This window comes from Miniopterus natalensis, chromosome 9, assembly GCF_054644295.1.
Source record: "Miniopterus natalensis isolate mMinNat1 chromosome 9, mMinNat1.hap1, whole genome shotgun sequence".
NCBI classification, from domain to species: Eukaryota; Metazoa; Chordata; class Mammalia; order Chiroptera; family Miniopteridae; genus Miniopterus; species Miniopterus natalensis.
In genome coordinates this window covers 18,910,050-18,930,426 of record NC_142089.1, presented here as the reverse complement: position 1 = coordinate 18,930,426, position 20,377 = coordinate 18,910,050, and the positions used below count along the sequence as shown (strand labels likewise).

The following is a 20,377-nucleotide window of genomic DNA, read 5'->3' as shown; positions in this document are numbered from 1 at the left end:
TCCCCACCCCTACCCATCTGCCACAGGCAACACAGTGATCTTCCCAGAATCCAAACCTGGCACTGTTTCCTCCTACTTAAAAAAACTTTCATGACAAAGTCGCATCGCCTTAGGGTAAAGTACATTCCTTCACTTGGCATCCAAGGCTCTCCATGATGGTAATTCCAAGCCAAATTCTGGTTTTTATGAATCCATTCTAGGTAGAATTCCAGTTTATTAATCTCTATAGTCCATAGGGCCTAACCCAGTGCCCAGCGCACAACATGTGCTCAGAAAAGCTCACAGAATTAAATTGTAATAACATTTTGCACAGGTTCAACAGCGCACCCTTCCTCAGCACCCTCTCAGTCCCCTTTTACCCACTTTACCATCTCCCAGAACTCAGGTGCCGGGAACCCACTCCTCTGCTGTCCCCTAGGCTTTGGGGTCAGATAAACCCAACTTATAATTGAGTTCTGCCTCCGCCTCTGTGCGTGGTCTTCAGTCAGTCCCTCATCTCTGAGCCTGATTTTCTCATTGTGCAGAGGGGCTGATAACTTTATCTCACAGGGGTCTTACAAGGACTCAGGGTAGTGAAGCACCCGGCAGAGGGCCTAGCATTTAGCAAACAGTTAAAGGCCTGCCCCCCTCTCCTTCATCTCTTCCCAAGCCTCAGAGGGACCTGCGCCCCCTCTTGGCCCTCTTTTAACCCCAGCTTCTGTCAAGTTCCATGCAGCGTAGACATCTTGGCTCAGGGATGGGAGGGTAGTAGGGATGCAGATGTTTCGCAGGTGGCATGAAGTCCCTGAGGGCAGAGACCTCCTCCAGGCATACCTGGCCCCATCATCATCAGTACCCGCTCTTTCCCAGTTCAGGTAGGGAGAAGCTCCCTTGGGGGCAGGCAGGTGTCACCCCTCCCCCTTTGTTAAAAGTATAGGCACTGGAGTGGGAAAATTGGGAGACTTATTTCCCCAAAATTCTTCCAGCTCTGTTTGCCACAACCCCAGGGTGGGGTGGGGGAGAGAACTCAGGCTCCGTCAATATCTGAGGACTTTGAGCCTAGAAACCCAGTCCCCCTCCACAGGGACAGCCAGCTGTAGGAAATGCATTCATAGTTGCAATCTCTTTGCTTCCCAGTCGAACAAGAAATATTTAAGGAACAGGCAATTAGCATTTACCAGAAACATTATAAAATTACATACAACTTGCTAACAAGTTTTATCATCAATCTGGGAGTCTCCTTGCTTCCTGACTTGGAGCCTGGAATCTGGCAGCCTGGTGCTGAATCTGGGAGACTGGCCCAGGGAGGAAGGAGCTGGGACTCTGACCCTGGAGAGAGGGAGGAGCGGTTATGCAGAAAGGATGCCCAGCAGTCCAGGGGACTCGTGTTGGAAATGAGGTCCCCTGGGAATTTAGTACTGTCTGAGCCCCTATTATGTGTCACAGACGCTGTTCAGGGTATCAGAGCCACAGGACAAGAAGACAGTCTCTTTGCCTTCTCCTGAGTCATAGCCTGTCTCCACTAGAGTGGAGGAAGTGCGAGAAGACGGGAAATATCCATGAGGGCGGGTGATCTTGCTTGAGGGCATCAGGGAGAGCTTCCTGGAGGAGCTGGTTTCTGAAACTGAGACTTGCTGGAAGGATCAAAAGGAGTTGGTCAGGCATCCCTGAGAAAGAGAACAGATTGGCCTAGCAAGCTGGCAGGGTTGAAGCTAAAACTTGCACAGAAATAAAGTTTTAGAGCAAGTAGGGAGACAATGGCCAAGACCAGCTCTCTGCCAGCAGTGCCCCCATCCCTCTGCTGGTGGGCTCGGGAGCCTCCTGAAAGACTGCTGGAGCTGGGCCCGAAAGGAGGCCAAGGGCAGCACCATTGACCCCACTCCTTCCCAGACACAGCCTTTCCTCCTAGTGGAATATCAAGCGCGTGACCATTTTCAGCACAAATCTTCTATTTTCAGGATACCTCTGCTGCTTCTTGTCTCATCCCCATAAGCTTAGAAGATCAAACTTTCTAACTTCAGCCAAGAATGACACCAGACACATTCATAAGGCACTCACTGAAATTCCATGATACCCTGAACATTTTCTCAGGCACTGGGAGCTGGAGTTTACCTGGATCCAGGCAGCAGCTACCTCCTCTCAGGAAAGCCCAGTGGGACCCACACTATGCCCATCTTTCCTGGCCCTTGGGGGTGGGGTGACAAACAGCTGAGAGGATGCTGCAGCATTAAAAGTTGACAGGAGCCCTGGCCGGTTTGGCTCAGTGGTTGGAGCACTGGCCTGTGGACTGAAGGGTCCTGGTTCGATTCTGGCCAAGGGCATGTACCTCGGTTGCAGGCTCAGTCCCCGGCCGGGTTGGGGTGCGTGCAGGAGGCAACCAATCAATGTCTTCCTCTCACATTGATGTTTCTCTCCCTTCCACTCTGAAAAGCAATGGAAAAAATATCCTTGGGTGAGGATTTGAAAAAAAAAAAAAGATTGGCAGGAAATAATTTGTCAGTGAGGTGTACTCGCCAAATACGTGGGCTTTTGCAAATGGCAAGCTCCAGTTTGGGGCAAGTGCAGGCAACTTTGAGGCATCCTAGATATTCTACGTGCCCATATTCACCCCTCTTCTCAGCGTCCTTCAGCCTGTGACACCCAGGACAGTGCTGTGGAGGAAGGAGGTGAGGAGGAAAGAATGTCAGCCACTTCATCCGCTCGCACCTCCATCCTGTTTGTGAAAATCGTGTGCAAAGGGAGGTGTACAAATACCCCATGATATGCGTGCAGATGCTTTGTATCTCCTACCTCCTTGTGTCCTTCCCATCATCAGAAGGAGAAGAGTGAGCGGGCTGTGGTTCTAAGTAAATCATGAGATCCAGGTATCCTTAATGCACCAAGTCACCTTAATGCACCAAGGATGCCTGGTCACTCGCCAGCAGTTTGTGCTGATGGATCTGCAGTGCTTAGTATGCACAGGACCACTTGGCTCTAGAGACATCCTTCTGCTCTCTAGGGAGCATCATCAACACCACTCCCCACCTTGAGGAACTGACAGCGTACAAGATAAAGCATGAAGGACCTTTCAGTCCTTGTACCAGGCTCCCTGTGGTCTCCCTCAGACCAGCTGGCCTGTCCCCTCACCATCACTTCCTCCACATTGAGGTTCTAACTGCACTCTCTGCCTCCACCTCTCCTTGTCTGCTTCTCTCCTTCCAGCCTCCCCTGTCGGTCCTCAAACATGTAACGAATGTCTCCTCTGTGCCCTGCACCCCGCTAGAAGCTGGGAGTAGACATTTCAAACACCCTGTCTCAGTCCTCAAGAAACTTTTTATTTCACAGGGAGAAACATAAGCCAAAGCTGCAGCTGTAACAGAAATTTCCAAGGAGGCTAGGAGTGAGGGAGAGAGAGAGCTCCTGGGTCGGCTGGGACAGTCCCTGGGAAGATCTCAGCTTGGGGAGCACATGCGCTGACACTGAAAGATGATGCTCTGTCTGGTAGACAAGCAGGGAGTGTTCATCCGGGAGCAGAGGGGCAGCAGGTGCCAAGTTAGAGCCACATGGGAGAGCTGGCGGAGCTCTGCCAACAACAGAACAAACGTGACAATGAGGAAACACCTTCTGGTTGGGCATGGGCCACGTGCCGGATATTTTGACAATTGTCTTATATACACAGCTCATTAAATCCTCAGAACAACCCTGTAAGGTGGGCGTTGTTATCACCACTTCCATTTTATAGATGACAGAATGGGGGCTCAGAGACTGAGGAATGGGTTCCAGGTCGCTCCTTAGCGCAGAGCTGAGATTTAGGTCCAGCACTCACTGATACCAGAGCCCTTGCTTGTCACCGTCACGCTGTCTCGCCTCCCACAGGTCGCTCAGTTTTATGTGTACCAATCTCAAGTTCAGTGACGGCCAAAGCTGAAGCTGGAGTGGGAGGGCGTAGGCGAAGGTCCTGCCATGCCAAGGAGTTAGTGTTAATCTGTGGATTTTAGGGAACTAGGAAAGAACCAGTGAGCAGGGCAGGGTGATAAATGGATTTTTATTTCTGGGCAATTTCACACTGCTCCTTATAGTACAGAATAGAGGGAAGGGGCAGGGGACCTGCTCTTGCCTGATGCCACCATCCAGGTGAGAAATTGGGAGGGGTAGACTAACGTGGTAAGAAGTGGAGAGACAGACGTGTTAGAGGAGGAGCCCTTGAGGCCTGCACAACCTCCTCTGCTCTCCCCAAGGCTATGTGGTCGGACGGCACATCTCCTCCCCTGCCATCATCATTTATGTTGTAATTATTTCCGTACCCACCCGACTGGGGTTCTCCAAGGGCAGGGCCGTGGGTCAGGCTGCTCTGTGTCTTTAGTGCTGACCATGGCATTTGGCGCAGTTTCCATGCCATAAACATGAGCTGAACTCACACACTGAACAGGATATTCTGTGTCCCAGGCACTGTGTTAAGTGCTGGGTGCAGGGTGATCCATGGTACATAATCACCCTGCCTCATAGGATGCACATTGGGGAGGAAACCAGAAACAAAGCCTGGCAGCCGGGGGGGGGGGGGGGGGGGGGGGGGGGCACGGGACAGGGGACTGAATGGGCGAATCGAGGGAAGAGGCAGTTAAGCTCCGTGGGGATGGGGACTCCTGTCCTTTTTTCCCCACCAACGTCTAGAACAGGAACTAATAAAATAAACAGATAAATACCTGCAAAGGGCAATCAGTGCTTGAAGGCAGAGAGCAGGATGCCGAGAGAGGGAAGGAAAAGGGGAGCATCCAGCTGCCCGAGCCGGGGGAGCATCTGTGAGGGAACAGTGAGTAAACGAAGGAACAAACGAAACCGCACCCAGCTCGGGCGCCCCGCCCTCCTCCCGGGGCGCTGCCCTTCCCGGAGCACATCAGACAGTGAATTTATGGAGACACATGACGCGGTTCCCTCTGAACAGACACCGTCATAAAAGAGGGTTGCAATTTGGTATTAGAAATTGAAAACCCCAGGAGAAGACTGAGGCTGATCACAGGCGATAGGAAGAGCGCCGAGAAGGGGAGCAGATAGGCCGAGCGGCGGGGCCCGGGCACGATGGAATTCGGAGGCCTCTTTGAAGCGCTCATCTCGTGTCCCCAGCTTGCTTCTGGTCGGCAAAGGGAGAGAGAGAGATAAACACTATAAAATGGAATTCTATTAAACCAGATAACAGGGAATTGCATGCATGATTTTCTCCAAGTCAGAATGTGGTTTATCCATTTGCAATTCTGGGCCCTGACATCAGACTTGGTGAGCAACCTGACCAGGGGAGTCAAGGTCAAGCGCCTTTCAGACAAGGCTCAGGGCGCCCTCTACAGGAAGGCAGCAGGCCTTGGTCCCTGCGTTCCCAGCAGGGGTTGACACTGGGCTTGGCGGGAAGGCCCAGACCAGGGCCAGGGGTGTGGGAGGGACAGAAGCCAGCCACCAGCCCCCTCTGCCTCCCTGGAAGGAGCCCCCACAGTGCTCTGTTCCTCTTCCCCTCCACCCAGCCCTGGTTCTGTGGTCTTCGCATCCCCTCGTCCACGACCTTGGCCCTCTTTGCCAAATGTTCCCTTAAAGCTGACCTCTCCTTGAGGTCATCATTACCCTATAGCTTCTGCTGTGTAAGCAACTCATGTCCCCAGGCGCCATGAACTTCCATTTGAGAGGTGGGCCCGTGTGTTCACTCACCAGCTGTCCCACCTGTGTGTAAACCCCTCCTCCTCTTACCCTGCGCTGTCTCCACCGGTGCCACTTTCTACCCTTGTCGTCAGTCTCCTCAGTCTCCTCCTCTCTGCTCTGGCTACCACCTTGCCTCTCAGTTTCTTGACCTTCTCACTTCCTCTCTGGTCACTCCAGCCGGACCTTGATCTCCAGCACCCCTGAACTCTTAACTCCACCCCTCTGCTGTGGGACCCTCGTCCCTCCCGCTTTCCATTCATTACTCCCCCTTCCCTGGTTCATCACCCTTCCCTTGGTCTCTGGACTCTCCACCCCTCCTGCTCCTCTCGCTTCTTTTCCCTTCAGCCTAAGCCCCTTGGATAACCCTTCAGCCACTTTTCCAACAGTTCCCTCACCTCCTTGCCCATTGTCCTTCCGTTTCCCCAAACCCACCCCCACCCCCCCAATCAGCCCTGCCACCCCTTCCTCCACCTCTATGTGAACCACATCACCGAGGGCTTCTGGGACAAGTCACACAGCCCTGCTCGCAGTCCCCCTGTAAATAAATCACCTCCACCCTCTGTGGGCCCAGAGGTGCATGGCAATCCATCTAGCCATGACTTCCCCTTCCTCAGGGTAATCTTTTAGAATTTACAATATGAAATGCTAAATAGAATGACCCCTTTGTGAGCTCCCGGTTACCTGCAGTCCAGTCTTATCAGTAGATTGCCCAGACCAGGACCAGGGGTGTCGGAGGGACAGAAGCAGATTTCAGAAGACAGTCTGATCAGCAGATTGTCGGCCCTGCCTGCCTCCTCCAGCCTCACCCCTCACCACCTTGTCGACAGTACCTGTGCTGTAGAAAGGCTGTGTGGCACAGTGGTTAGGAGCCCTAGAGCCACACCACTCGAGTTTGGACCTCTGATCCACCGTTTCCTAGCTCTTTGACCTTGGATAATTACATGACCGCTCTGTGTCTCAGTTTCCTCCATTTGAAAATGGCTCTAGTAGTACCCAGCTCTCAGGGTTCCTATGAGAACGAAATAAGTCAATATATCAGTTGCTCAGAGCGGCTGCCAGCACATCCTGAGTACTAGAGATACTAATTATGTAACTAAAAGTTAGTTGTAACTATTAGTGGTTATCACTGCCACCATCGCAATCCTTCAGGGTCCGTCTCCACCTGAAGGGCACGTCCTCTCCCTTCCCTCCCACTCCTTCCCTCCTGCTCCCCAGCTTTATTGAAATATAATCTACAGACCACGTTGTGTGAGTTTAAGGCGTACAACACGCTGATCTGATATGTGTACACATTGCAAAGTGGTTACCATAACCATCATCTCACAGAGTTACAATGTCAATGCGTGTGATGAGAACTTTTCAGATCAACTCTCTTAGCAACTTTCACATTATAATACAGTGTTGGTAACTCGAGTCTCCACGCTGTACATTCCTTCCCAGAACTCATTCATCTGCTCACTGGAAGCTTGTACCATTTGACCAGCATCTCTCCATTTCCCCTGTTCCTCCAGCCCTGGCAAACCACTGCTCTACTCTTTGTTTCCATGAGTTTGGCTTTGTTAGATTCCACATATAAATGAGATCATACAGTGTTTGTCTTTCTCTGTCTGGCTTACGTCACTGAGCACAATGCCAATTTCATTCACGTCACAAATTTCCTTCTTGCTTATGACTGAATAATATTCTTCTGTGTGTGTGTATATGTACACATGTCTTGCCTATTGTAAATGATGCTGCAGTGACTGCCCCTTGTCCTTTCACCTGCTGATACCTGCACAGGCTTCAGGCCTCAGCTTAGATATTATCTCCTCCGAGAAGCCTTCCCTGATGCCAGGGCAGGGACTAGGGTGAGGGGAGCAAGGCACTCACCTTGGGCATAAAATTTAAAGGAGGTGGAGGATACCAAAAACTCAGTAATTAAGACAACTATTTTAATGTAATTTTTTAAATCAAGAGTAATGCAAAATGTCTATGAGTAAAAACATCAACATTTGAAATAACAGCAGGCTCTGATGGTCAGGACTGGGGTGAGCCCAACAAGGTGAGTCATCCAAGTGCAAGGTCAGACCTGGCCTTCAGTGTAGGTCTCTGTACTTTCCTTGATGTTGGATTTGATTTATAGGCATTAATTTTGATTTCCTAAAAAATATTGCGCTAAGATATTATTCTTGTTGATTCCTGAGTTTTCAGTGCCCCCTAAAATTTGGTGCCCAAGGTTAGTGCCTCACTCCCAACGTCCTGTTTCCAGCCTCACCCTCCAGGTTTGAGTTAGGTATCCTCTGGGCGCTTCCACAGCACAAATCACCCTGTGTCATAAATACGTCTTCCCTGGCCGCATCACGACCAGATCGTCCGGCCACGGACAGTGGGGCCCGTGTCCTGATCTCTAGTCTCTAGCGCAGGGAATGGCACAGAGACTGGCACAGAGCAGGTACTCAGTATACACTTGGTCTCACTGATGGCAGGAGAAACAGGGTAGATGTGAGCATGTGGAAGGACCCTGCCTACACCAGGGGTGGGAGGCTGGTGGATTCCCTCCTCCCTTCTATGCATGGTGGGACCTCACTAAGAAACCTTAAATCTGGTTCTACCCTGGAGAGTAGGATTCAGCTCTGTCTTCAGGCGCTGGGTAACTTTCATCAGGTCTCCGATGCCTGCAGTGACTCCTTGCCAGGGCCTGACACCCCAGAGAGAGCGTGTCTGGGACACCTGGAAGGAGAGCCTTCCTGCTTGCTTCTCCAGATCAGCTTGTCACAGGGCCCCTTCTTCCCTTCCTTGGGAGACCTGGGACCTCTGGGACCTAGAACAAAGGGCCCACCTTCCCAGGAGTGCCTCAGTGTGTGCCCTCCCAGACCTGGTGGAGGAGCACTCGCATCAGAGGGGGTGGCTGTGCTTTTAGCAGGTGTGTGTGGAGGGCAAGGCCAGGAGGACGTGTGAGGTGAGAAGTGGGTGAGCCCATCGATCCTTGAGTCCCTAGACCTGGCACATGGCCTGGTCACACAGACTCTACCCCCCTTCCCTCACACTTGGGGACCCCAGATGTTGGACCGAGATCACACACACGCTACCCCAGCCATAGCATGCCTGGTTCTCCAGCTTTCCGCAGGGGGCTGGGGGCCTGGTTTGGGGGCTAATGTGAATGTGACAACTGTGTGCCCGTCCACATAGGGCAGTGCACGGGGTCAGCCTGATTGGCCCACGAAAGCCCAACAGATCATTCCTGTTAGGGCACACATGGCAACCTTGGGGACTGTGGCTCCTGGCAGCCCGTAATATGATGTCTACAGAAAAGCCAGGGTCCCTTTGGCCTGACAAGTCTGGGAAAGTGTCCAAAAATCTCCCATTTCTCCAGCCCCCTCTCTCCCTAGTCATGGGACTCTTCCAGTCCTCACTTACCATCTGTCACTTCCTTCATTGCTCCCTGTGTTTCCCGCAGGATGCCTTCCTCCCTGGGAAAAGAGCTCCTCCTCCTGCCCCTCCCTACCCTGTCCTCCCAGCCCTCCCCTCCTGCCTCCTCCTCTCTCACAACACCAAACACAAGGCTGGTGGAAGTGGGGTTGACTCCCCTCCAAGGACTTGACCAGGACATTCCTTCACCGAAGCATCTGGGTCCTAAATGTCTCTCCCATGAGGCAGCCAGCCCGTTGTGCCCCTGAGTCCAGGCCCCCAGAGCTGCCCCAAGGAACCCACTCCATGTCTGACTCACCACCGTCAAATCAGATGAGCTTAAAAGCATCCCTAACAAGTCATTCGTTTCACTTTACCTGCTACCATCTCAAATTGAATTTAAAAAAAAATATCTTCATGCAAGTGCTGCCATATCAGAAAGCAGCGAATATTGATTCTCACTTAATCTCTGGTTTGGGGCAAGGCAGGCGGCCAAGCATCAGCTGCCTTCTCATCTCATGCTCGCTCAGGGATGGACCGCACACCGCATCTGCCAAGTGGCCTTAGTAATACCCCATGCAGGGTCAAGTTCAGCGAGGGAGTCTCCAAACTCTGCGGCTTCTCAGCTGGTGGGACAGGCACCGTGCTAAGGATGGAGACCCACCCTCAGGAATGAAAGTATCCAGGCTCCTAAGAACACTTTCTGTGGACACGGGGCTTGGGTGTCCGACAGCTGGGAGGCCCAGGAGGCAGGGCTGCTCACGAAGATCCGACCTGGGTCACTCTGAGCACTGACTCGGCCGAGGAGCCGCAGAGCATGTCATAGGGACCTCGGGCTCCATGGAGGAAGGAAGTCACCTCTTGTCTCTGTTTTCTTGTCTTCCTGTCTTTCAGAGATCGAGCAGGGCAGCTGCGGCGATCCCGGCGTGCCTGCCTATGGCCGGAGGGAAGGCTCTCGCTTTCACCACGGTGACACGCTCAAGTTTGAGTGCCAGCCTGCCTTTGAGCTGGTGGGGCAGAAGGCAATCACGTGCCAAAAGAATAACCAGTGGTCGGCTAAGAAGCCAGGCTGCGTGTGTAAGTGAGCGGGAGGAGGCCGCGTGGGGGTCTCCGCCGAGAGGCAGGGGTTCCCAGCCGTTCCGGAGCCCCACCCTTGGGAACCTTGCAGATTGTAACAGCATCGCTCTGGCTGGTTTCTTCACAACCCTGCTGGTGGGGCCCTCATTTCCGGCAGTCATGTAGACTGTGGCACTGAGAAGGTTGCCTTTGACATTTGGGGACCTTCTTCAATGCCATCGTACCCTCGCTGGTGATCCTGGCACGCAAGGTAGAGGCCACTGGGGCTCAGTCCACCAGGCTCAGACCAGACATTCCCTCCTCACCCCCGTTGCCACCAGTGACACCAGACAGCCAAGCCAGGGTGGGAGGGACTGGCAAGTCTGTAAGATTGTGGACCCTGTACCAGCCTCTGAGTACTGTAGGGAACCATGGCCTTGCGGGGATATGACATTTTCTCAAAATGCTTCCTCTTAGATTGGATTTAGGGAGCAGTGGGGATCAAGCTGTCTTTGGATTGTTGATCTTTTGGCAAAAAGGTTGGAGTTGAGTGCTCTGTTCTACGGAGATACTAAGGAGGCTGGTCTTCCTCTTAGGTGGCATGGTCATTCTTTCCGCACAAATAATACTTTAAGTCCAGGGTCCCAGTGGGTTTGGCAAGTGTGAGGAGGCTGTGTGTAGCTAAAGGTGGTGCAGGCTTGATCTCTAGTGAGAAATCAAAGGATCCAGCCTTTCTGAGCTGTCTTCTCTTCTTCCCCCAACCCTCACCACCCAGACTTCTCCATCTCTTTCATCTGCTTCTCTTGGGGAAGGGCAGACAGCCTGACCCTCTGCTCTTCTCTCCCACTTAAACAGCTTCTCAGGGCCTCTGAACGCTGAGCACTAGGGAGTGGTGGCCCCTTGGGGCTGGGGGAGGGAATAACCTAGGCGGCTATCAGGGAACATTTGTGCTGATGAGAGTTTGGTGTATGAGTTGGTGAGTTGGGCAGTTATACTTTTCAAACAAAAAAATAATCACTTTGGTTCAACAAAGCATTTTGATGACTTGTGAGTTTATGTAAAAATTCTTGCTGAAGATTAAAGATCAAATCACTCTTAGATACACATTAAACAAATCACTCTTGTTGAAAATAATAAAATTGCATGAAATCTGCCCCTCTCTGTGGCCTGACATGGTTTGAATATAGTACCTGACTCTCTTAGCCTTGTAGCACACTGCACACCAAAGGGACCTGGAGGGGCAGAGAGGTTATCAGGGAGCAGCTCAGAGCGCACAGGGTCAGGGGTCTGACAGTCAGAGACCAAACCCAGGCAGGAGCGGGTGAGTGGAGTGGAGCTCCGCAGGGCAGGTTGGAGGCAGCACCTCAGAAAACAAAGACACAGGCTATGGGAGTCCCGGGTACCATGGTGGCTTCGTCTCTGAAACCCAACTATATAAGACAAGGCAGGGAGAACTGGAAAGGACCCAGCCTCTGGGGCAGAGAGCTGGCAGGAGTGGCATGGGTGGCAGAGCCAGCCAGCTACTCGGGAGCAAGATAAAGTTCCCGGCCCCGCAAACTGAGAGGTGCAGGTAGCAGAATGCTACCTGGAGGGGGGAGTGGAGCTATCACCCAAGTCCTCCCAGAACTTATTTCACCCTTTGGCTCTTAGGAGTAGTTTTAGGAGATCTTTCTAGAACCTTCAGTAAGGGCAGAGGACCAGTAGGCCCTTCATTTCCAGGAGCGAGGTTGGCAGCTTCCAGGGAGCTGGGCTCTGCTTGCAGACAACTGAGAAGAGGGCAGAGCAGTCCTGGCAACTAGCAGGCAGTGGTCTCCGTGGTTTAAGATAAGGCAGAGGCACCTGGGGCTTACTGATAAGATCTGTGAAGCAGGCAGGCGCTCTGGGGGCCGGCATCGTGTTTCTGGGTGATTCTGGGACGTAGGGGGATGGCATCCCCAAGGCACTCCCATCACTCAGGTTTTCCTGGTCATTTGGATGGGACAGGACACAGCTTGCGTCTTAGGGATGCTGGCTTCAGCGAAGGAGGCCAGCGTGCGCCAGCTGGCCCTGCACTTTTGCAGTGCACAGCAAGGTCGCATTTGTATTTTGTGAAAGGGAGCGCCATCTGGCAGCTCCACTGAGCGCCCAGCCCCCATGCTGATGCTCCCACAGGTTCTAGGCTTTGCCCTCGGGGAGCTCACAGTCTGAGTGGTGAAAGGATGGTCATGAGCAGGTCTTGAGAAAACTTTGGCTTCAAAATCTGGAGATGTGTTCTTTTGTCCTGGCTCAGCGTCATGACCGTGGCCAGGACACCTTCTCTGTGGATTTTGGGTTACTAATCTATCCAAGAGGGTAGCACTCCGTTGTGGCTCCAAAAATTCTAAGTTTCTGTGGTTATATTTATAGAAAAAGGACTGTGACATGACCAGTTCTCACAGTTTCCGCAATAAACGCTTGCAGACCGCTTCCTAAAGCGGGTCGTTCACGCAGCACGTCCTGCTTTGATTGAGGTATAATGTTAAACTTTGGTGTTCTGCTCCTGACCCCAGATCAAATATATCATGGTGTGGGATCAGTAGAAAAGGGATGTCTGTGAGCATCTATAAAAGTACAAAATAGTGCAGCCGGTCTTTGTGTTGTAGAAGGTGGTCATAAATGTAAATACCAAAGCACCTCCAGCAAAAGTCAACTAGAGTGTCTGAAATTTTACCCCCACGCGCCAGCCACAGTGAATATTAATGCGATACTTAGCAAACAGTGCTGTTCTCTCCTTCTGAAAATTAAGAAGGGGGTTGGGGAAATATTTTGATGGCTCACATTTCTTTGAACAGTTGTGTCCCCAAAGTGCAAAGCACCGCCTTGTTCTCTTGAAACAGTTTCTTCAGAACAGCTCCTTTCCAGGGATGGCCCTGCCGAGACTACACGAATGCGCGCCCTCCCTCATGTTTCAGAGCATTTTCTGTCGCCAGCAGCGACTTCAGAATAATTGAGTTGGCTTTTGAGCTGCCCTCACAGTAGTAGATGCTCAATAGACGGTCTTTTTCAACGGGGCTTTAAAGAAGATGATGTTTCTCCCAGTGAGCAGCATTTTGAAGGAGGAGGTAGAGCCAGCGTCTCCCCTCTCGCTCTGCCTTCCTCCCCGGTTAATTCACATCCAGGGACCACTGCTCAGGCTCAGTTGGAAGTAGGACCACTCTCCATCCATTCGGCAGTGTTCACTGAGGGCCTGTCCTGGGCCCGGCACCGGTGCACAGCTGTTGAGCCTCTGCCTGGAGATGTGCTGGGCTTGGTGTCCTGAGGAGAAATCTCTGACCAGGGCTCTCTTGTCCTTCATCTTCCCGAGCTCTGACGTTTCACCCCCTTTCTTACAAAAGAAGAGCTTTTCCAGGCAACCGAGCCCCGATTCCTCCACAGCAAGAGGTTCAAGAAGGAAGACACAAATAATTCCGATGGTGGGTGGTTTGCACAATACTTGATGCTTTGTTGACGGACTAGCAGAATGCTTCACACTTCATCAAATAGCCAGGAAACCAATTATCGGTCCATTAGCAGCCACTTTCGAAAGCAGTTACGAAACAGCCCTCACCAGAGATGTGCTGAGGCTGCAGACGTGCAAGCTGGCCTTCACCATTTCATAAAGCACACGAGAAGGTGTGAGCCCTTGCTCGGTTCCTCATGGCTGCCGCACGTGTGTGAGGGTGAGGGCAGGGCCTCCCCGGGTGTAGACAGTGGAACTTACAAATCAGCAGCTGAACCTTGAGAGACCAAGAAGGGAGAAGCGGGTCCTTGGGTGCGTGAAGGGGATGTCACGGCAGATACAGGGCTTGTGCTGGGCCTTGAGGGGTTGGGGGTAAGGGAAGGCATTCTGCACAGGATGCTGTGGGAAATGTCCTCTCCGAGTACCCTCCTGACTGTTCATCTCTTGAGTTCCTCCCCAACCCCTCCTCTGGACACATACACACATGTTGCTGGACAAAGGAGTGGAGTGGGTCATAGGGTCATCAGGATTCTCAGCCTCATCACTACTGACATTTGGACCAGACCATCCTTTGGGGGCCGTCTTGTGTACTGTGAGATGCTCAGAAGCATCCCTGCCCTCTACCCACCAAAAGATAGTTGCAGACACATATACCCCTCCAACAGTGTGACAGCCCTGGGGAAAGCACCACCCAAGATCAGGAACCACTGGTCTGGGATAATTTAGTCTTATCAGATTCTAAATGTGAAGAAATCTAGGTATTTGCATTTTAAGCGAGGCTATGACCAAACTCAAGGCCCTGCAGAATTTCAGCAGTGAGGAAGCGTGGGTTAGGGGAGGATGCCAATATTTATTAAATATTCTATGTCATTGGGAAGATACGAGTTTTCCCTATAACTTAATGGAATATTTATTCTCTCATTTTATAGATGAAAACAGAGTTCAAGAAGACAAGATAACTAGCTCAGAGGTTATAGAGCCATTATATGAGAGGCTAGAATTCGCCCTGTTAATGACAAAGCCGACCCCTACTGCTAACCCTGCCATCTCTCCATTGCACCCGATTTCCAGAATCCAAGGGGTCACCTGCAGCAGGAAGGACAGGAAGCCTTAGGATGGAAGTACTAGGCCAGAGTATGGAAACTAAGTTTTGGCTGAGTTACTCCCGTGAAGTGGCAGAGATGACAGGACTTAAATTCATGAGGGCTGGATCCATGACTTTTGTCGGAACCATACCAATGTTGTATTCATACCAGTATGCACTAGACCAGTGTAGGAGCCTTTTCCTGATCTTTACCTTTTCTCATTCCTTCTACCCATCCATTTATCCAGCCGTCTGATTTATTGAGCACCTGCTATGTACCACGTCAACTGTACAAGAGGGTATGACTCTTCCTGGTCGAATTCCAAGCTGGAGGGCCTCTGGGGATGAGCCCGCTCAGGGACGTTGACGGGGTCTTTCTTAGCGCCATGCCCTATACAATGTGTAACTATTTCACGAAGTATCTGGAGCTCAAGAGCCGATACCCAGCACAGGCTTTTGGTACATTCTGTTACTCAGAAGTTTAAATAAACTTAAAGGGTTAAGTAAATACAGTACTCTTAATTTCACTTCCTTAAACCAAAATCAATATCAAATTTGGCCCTTCTTTTTTGATTCTTCCCCACGTATGCACATATTTCGTGTGGTTTTAATCAAAGTGAATATACTGTCTTGCCACACTTCTGCGCGTCGTCCCTGGGTGTCATTCTTAACATCCATGGACTATCCTGTCCAGTGAATGGACCACCACTTAGTCAGCCAACTATGTTCAGTTATGTTCTGTAGGGCTGTGACGACCATCCTCATGCATATGGCTATTTCTTTCTTCTCTTGAATTATTTCTAGGACTGAGGTTGTTGGGCAGGGTAGGAACATTTTTATAACTCTTGATGTATATACTCTTTTCCCCCCTTCTGGAATGGCTGCTCTGGTTTCATTTTTTTGAATTTTTAATTTATTGGGTGATATTGGTTAATAAAATTACATAGATTTCAGGTGTAAAATTCTAAAATACATCATCTGTATATTGTATTGTGTTCACCACCCAAAGTCAAATCTCCTTCAGTTACCGTCTATCCCCCCTTTACCCTCTTCTACCTCCCCCTACCCCCTGTCCCTCTCGTAATCACCGTACTGTTATATGTTTGTTTGTTTGTTTCTTAATCCCTTCACCTTTTTCACCCAGCCCTCCAACCCCACTCCCCTCTAACAGCTGTCGGCCTTATACTGCTCCTCAGTAGTGTGGTGCCAGCTCATAGTGCCAGCAACAGAAGCTCTAAGGTTAAGAATAAGCTTCATGTGATACGTGCCCCTCCCTTTCAGAAACACAGCCTGTTTCTCTTTTATGTCCGTCCACTTTCTAATTATAGCAACTCTGTGGTTTTCTTCAGAGAGTTCATATATATCACTGGCAACCTTTATCAGCATCGACAACCTCACGTTTTTGTGTGGCCTTTTAAAAATTGCGATTTTAATAGGTGTAAGTTACATATATCCCTACAGCATACCCTTGTCGACTTCTGCCAAGTGCGAAATGTTATGATAAGTGCTGCAGATTCAAAGATGATTTGGGCATAGTTCTTGACCTCAAAGATCTTGCTCCAGCATGAAAGTGGACATAATTATGTAAATTAAAGTGGGCTGTTATAGTTCAAAATGTAGTTTTTCAGCTAGAAAGCATTGGTGATGCAGATGCATTTAGGGTCGCCCCCATGAAGATTCATCCTTTTACTTAACACATATTCACTGAGTGCGTGCGAGGCAACAGCCCCTCTTCTCACGGGGCATAGACATACGTCATCGCTGCTCGAATAGCTGGGTCTGGAAGACGGGGAGGACAGAGTTGGGGCCCTGATGAAAAAGGGGACATGGGAGTGGCAGCACTGGGTTCTGGGAGAAGCCATGGGGTTTGGGCCTGTGCAGAAGGGGGTATATAAACTCGCACAAACACGTGCATACGCACATGCATGCACAAGCATGCTCTGCCAGTCTGAACTTGGTTTGCAGCGCTTCCTAAAGGGGTTGGCTGATGCCAAATGTATGTCACGAGAGAAGGGAGGTGGGGTGCATGGAAGTAGGCTCTAGAGAAAGACTGCTGGGCACCCATGGGCCGGAGGCATGGCCCTGTTGCAGCAAGAGGTATGAAAGGGTGTCAGGATTTTCACCACAGGACCCTGGACAGAGACTCGGTCCTGGCCCTTCTCCAGCTGACCGGGGTCCAGCTGTGTGGCAATCCCCGCATAGCAACTGTCTGTACCGACTTGCGGCTTGAGAGTGTTGTGTTGGCATTTTCCTTTCCGTTTTGAAGGCGCTGCTATTTCTCTATTGTGGATAGAAGCTCTTTGTGGAATTTGATGTACACATTTTCCCAAGCTCTTGTTCTTTCTTTTGCTAGTTTGCATTGTACAGTTGTTTTATATTTTTATGTTGACAAATCTCTCAACATTTTTTACTTCTTTTCATAGCTGACAAAGTTATCATTCCACCACAGTTCTGAGAAACAGTTTGTTCTATTTGGTTATTTCTCGGCAACTTGATTTTTTTAAAAATATAATTTGTTAACCCATATGGAGTTTATTTACATGAATGTGTAATATTGTGCCAACTATTATGCGGTTTTCCAACACGATTTATTAAGTAATTCATTTCCCTTTTGATTTGAGGGAAATGAATTGTTTTATCACGCACTGAATCCTCAAATGTAGTTAAGCCTGTTTCTTGAGTCACCACTTTGTTCTGCTGCTCTATTTCTATCTTCGCGCTGGTATTGAATAATTTTAATTGTTGTTTTAGAATATGTTCTAATATCTGGCAGAGCTGGGAACGACTCCTTCCTCCCTTAATTATTTTCTCTTTCAGAGCATTCATTGTGATTCTCATCTGTTTGTTGTTCAAGATTAATTTTAGAATCATTTTGTCAGAGTGAAAAAAAATCCTATTGGGATTTTGTATGTGCGCTCCTATTAAACTAGAAATTAACTTGAGGAAAATAGGCATTTTATAATACGCAGCCTTCCCATCCAGAAGCATGACGTGCCACTCTTTTTGTTCATCTTCTTTCATTTTTCTAAATATAACAGCTTTGTGGTTTTCTTCATATAGGTCACATACATCACTGGCTACCTTTATTTTTAAATAGGCAGGTGCTTTTTCAGCTCCCTCCCAGCGCGACCTCCATGCCCGTGCACAGGTGAAGCGTGTCCCGTTTCCTCTCCTCTCCGCGGCTGAACCCTGGCATTCCCTGCAAATAAATAATCCCAGATATTTCGGGACAAGCGAAGTTTCAGGCAGCCTTTCTATTGGCTGGGAAAGACAATGACAGTAGCTAGAGTCCTTGGAAATTGCCTTTTTCAGATATTTGGAGCCATAACCGGGATCAGCTGAGGTTTGGAAGCCTCAGCCTCTGGGTGGGGGTGAGATTCCTGGGAATCACTTGTGATCAGGGGCCAGGCCGTCGTAAGGGCTGTGCGAGCTTCCTCTGCTGATGCGACTTTCTCATTTCTCTCGGCTTCGCTAAAGGCCCCATTGACCCACAGGTGGCCCCAGGAGAGAAGCAGGGAACCTGGGCATTGGTCCAGATTTGTATTTCAGGCCAGTTCATGGAAATTGAAAACCAGCATGTGTAGCTCTGGTTACACATGTTGTTACCTAGCCCACAGGAACCTGGACACTGAGGACCTGTGGTCTCACACTGCTAGTGATGTTCAGAGTTTGGGGGGGGTGTGCTACTCTATGGAAGGGCCCCCAAGAATCCAAAAGGATCGTTTTGTTGAGCAGAAGTCCATGGTGGTGGCGGGAGGAGAGGGGAGGGGAGGGGAGGGGAGGGGAGGGGAGGGGAGGGGAGGGGAGGGGAGGGGAGGGGAGGGGAGGGGAGGGGAGGGGAGGGGAGGATTGTGCTCCTGCACTGGGCGCTACAGGCACAGCTGGGAAGCCTGCAGGGAGCCTGGGAAGGTAGACCACGGCTGAGGGAGGCCAGGGCTGGGAGGGCTGGGAGGGCTAGCCCTGGAAGAAGGGATGGCTCATAAGGGTGGCTGTCATCATTTCCTAACAGGATGTCCAAGGAGATAGAGTCAACATTTGCCCTCTCACTTGCTACATGTATTTTTTTTTTTCAATCCTTACCTGAGGATATTTTTTCCATTGCTTTTCAGAGAGAGTGGATGGGGAGGGAGAGAGAAGGAGGGAGAGGGAAAGAGGGAGGGGGAGAGAGAGAAAGAAACATCAGTGTGAGAGAGACACATTGATTAGTTGCCTCCCACACGCGCCCCCACTGGGGATCGAGCCTGCAACTTAGGTACATGCCCTTGGCTGGTATCAAACCCGGGACCCTTTAGCCTGAGGGCTGACACTCTAACTGCTGATACAAACCAGCTAGGGCTACATTTATTGTTCAATAGGCAGATACCCTATGGGGAAGGCAGCTCCTGGATTGAATTTGGGCCCTCAGCCAGGGGAATTGGGTAGGCCCCTGTAGGGTACCCCTGCCCAGCCAGAGACTGCAGTTCCAGAACGAGCTTCACTCGCAGCAGGGAATGGAGAGGAAATCAAGAAACACAGCAGAAGTCCTGTCCCTGGGCTGGGACCCACGTGGTAGGGCAGGGGTGGCAAACCAGAGGGTTCTGAAATTTTGTGGGCCTCTGGGTATGCTGGGCTCCTCAGAAGCCCACCAAGTGCTGACTCTACTGAGCCGCAGACCCCCCACCGCACTGGTTTGATGAGACTTCCCGTGACTGTCAGGCGTGGCTGGGCCTGGCTCAGGATCTGGATGTGAGAAGTGAGCCTGTAGAATAAAGGTCTTCAGTGCGTCCAGGCAGTCAGTCAGGCAAAGACCGGGTACAGGGACGGCTCGCAGAAGAGGCTGCCAGCGCATCCAGGGAAGTAGGCCCAGGGCTTGTCCTCCCAGGCCAATGGGGGCCACATCCATCGGCTGTTATCTTTATTTTTAAATAGGCAGGAACTTTACAGGGAAACAAGTGTCTTGGGTGGTCATGCCCAGCTAAAATGGGCCCAAACCCAGCTAATCATTCGAATCATTCATGGACTTTTAAAAATACCGAATTCTGCCCTCGTCGCCACAAATTCTGATTCAGCAGGTCTGGAATGAGACCCAGGAATTGTAATTCTGAAATCTTCCAAAGTGATCTAGATGTTAGGCCCCCTTTGGGAACCACTAATATAATACTGTGTGCCCGTTGCTTGGAGGGGTGTTTGGATCATTCCTGGGGGTTTTGTCCCCTGACAAGCTGGCAGCCCCTTGGAGCCCAGGGCAGTGATGCACGTGGTGATAGGTTACTGCTATGAGGCTGTCTGGGCTGGGTTCTGCCATAACACTGTTGTTACAATGGTGGTAGCCTCCTGGAATCCAAGAAACGTTGATCTTCATGTTGATAACCCGGCGAGGAGTGGGGTGCAAGATCTTAGACTCTGGCCTTTAACTTGATGTTGTGATTGCCTCGCTTTCATTCCATGTGGAGGGGAGGGGCTGCTGTACACCTGGCCTGTGCTCAGCACTGGGAGAGTAACAGACATGATTCTAACACGGTCCTTGCCCTCCAAGAGCTCTTAGTCGAGTGAGTGTGACAAGCAGTCTTATTACAAAGCAGTCTTTGAATTATCACAGTAATAGATGTGGCCACAAAGTGCCACCAGAATATAGAGGAAGAGAAATTTATTCCAACTTGAAGATTCTCAGAATTCTTGGAGGCTTATAGCACAGGCAAAATTTCAGCCCATTCCAACCGAGGAATCCGTCCAGAACTAAACTGCAAACACAGTTTAGCCCAGGACCCAGTCCA

General features: G+C 50.6%; 1 protein-coding gene across 2 annotated transcripts in view; it reads left to right on the top strand.

Annotated features, from left to right (window-relative positions):
* The window catches only part of CSMD2 (CUB and Sushi multiple domains 2), a 483,560-nt gene that overhangs the window by 287,989 nt on the left and 175,194 nt on the right, over positions 1-20,377 (top strand). For both annotated transcript variants that reach the window (XM_087820831.1, XM_087820830.1), the window contains exon 13: positions 9,922-10,104. In XM_087820831.1, coding sequence (XP_087676957.1) covers positions 9,922-10,104 — 183 coding nt within the window. The remainder of the gene's footprint in view (positions 1-9,921; positions 10,105-20,377) is intronic.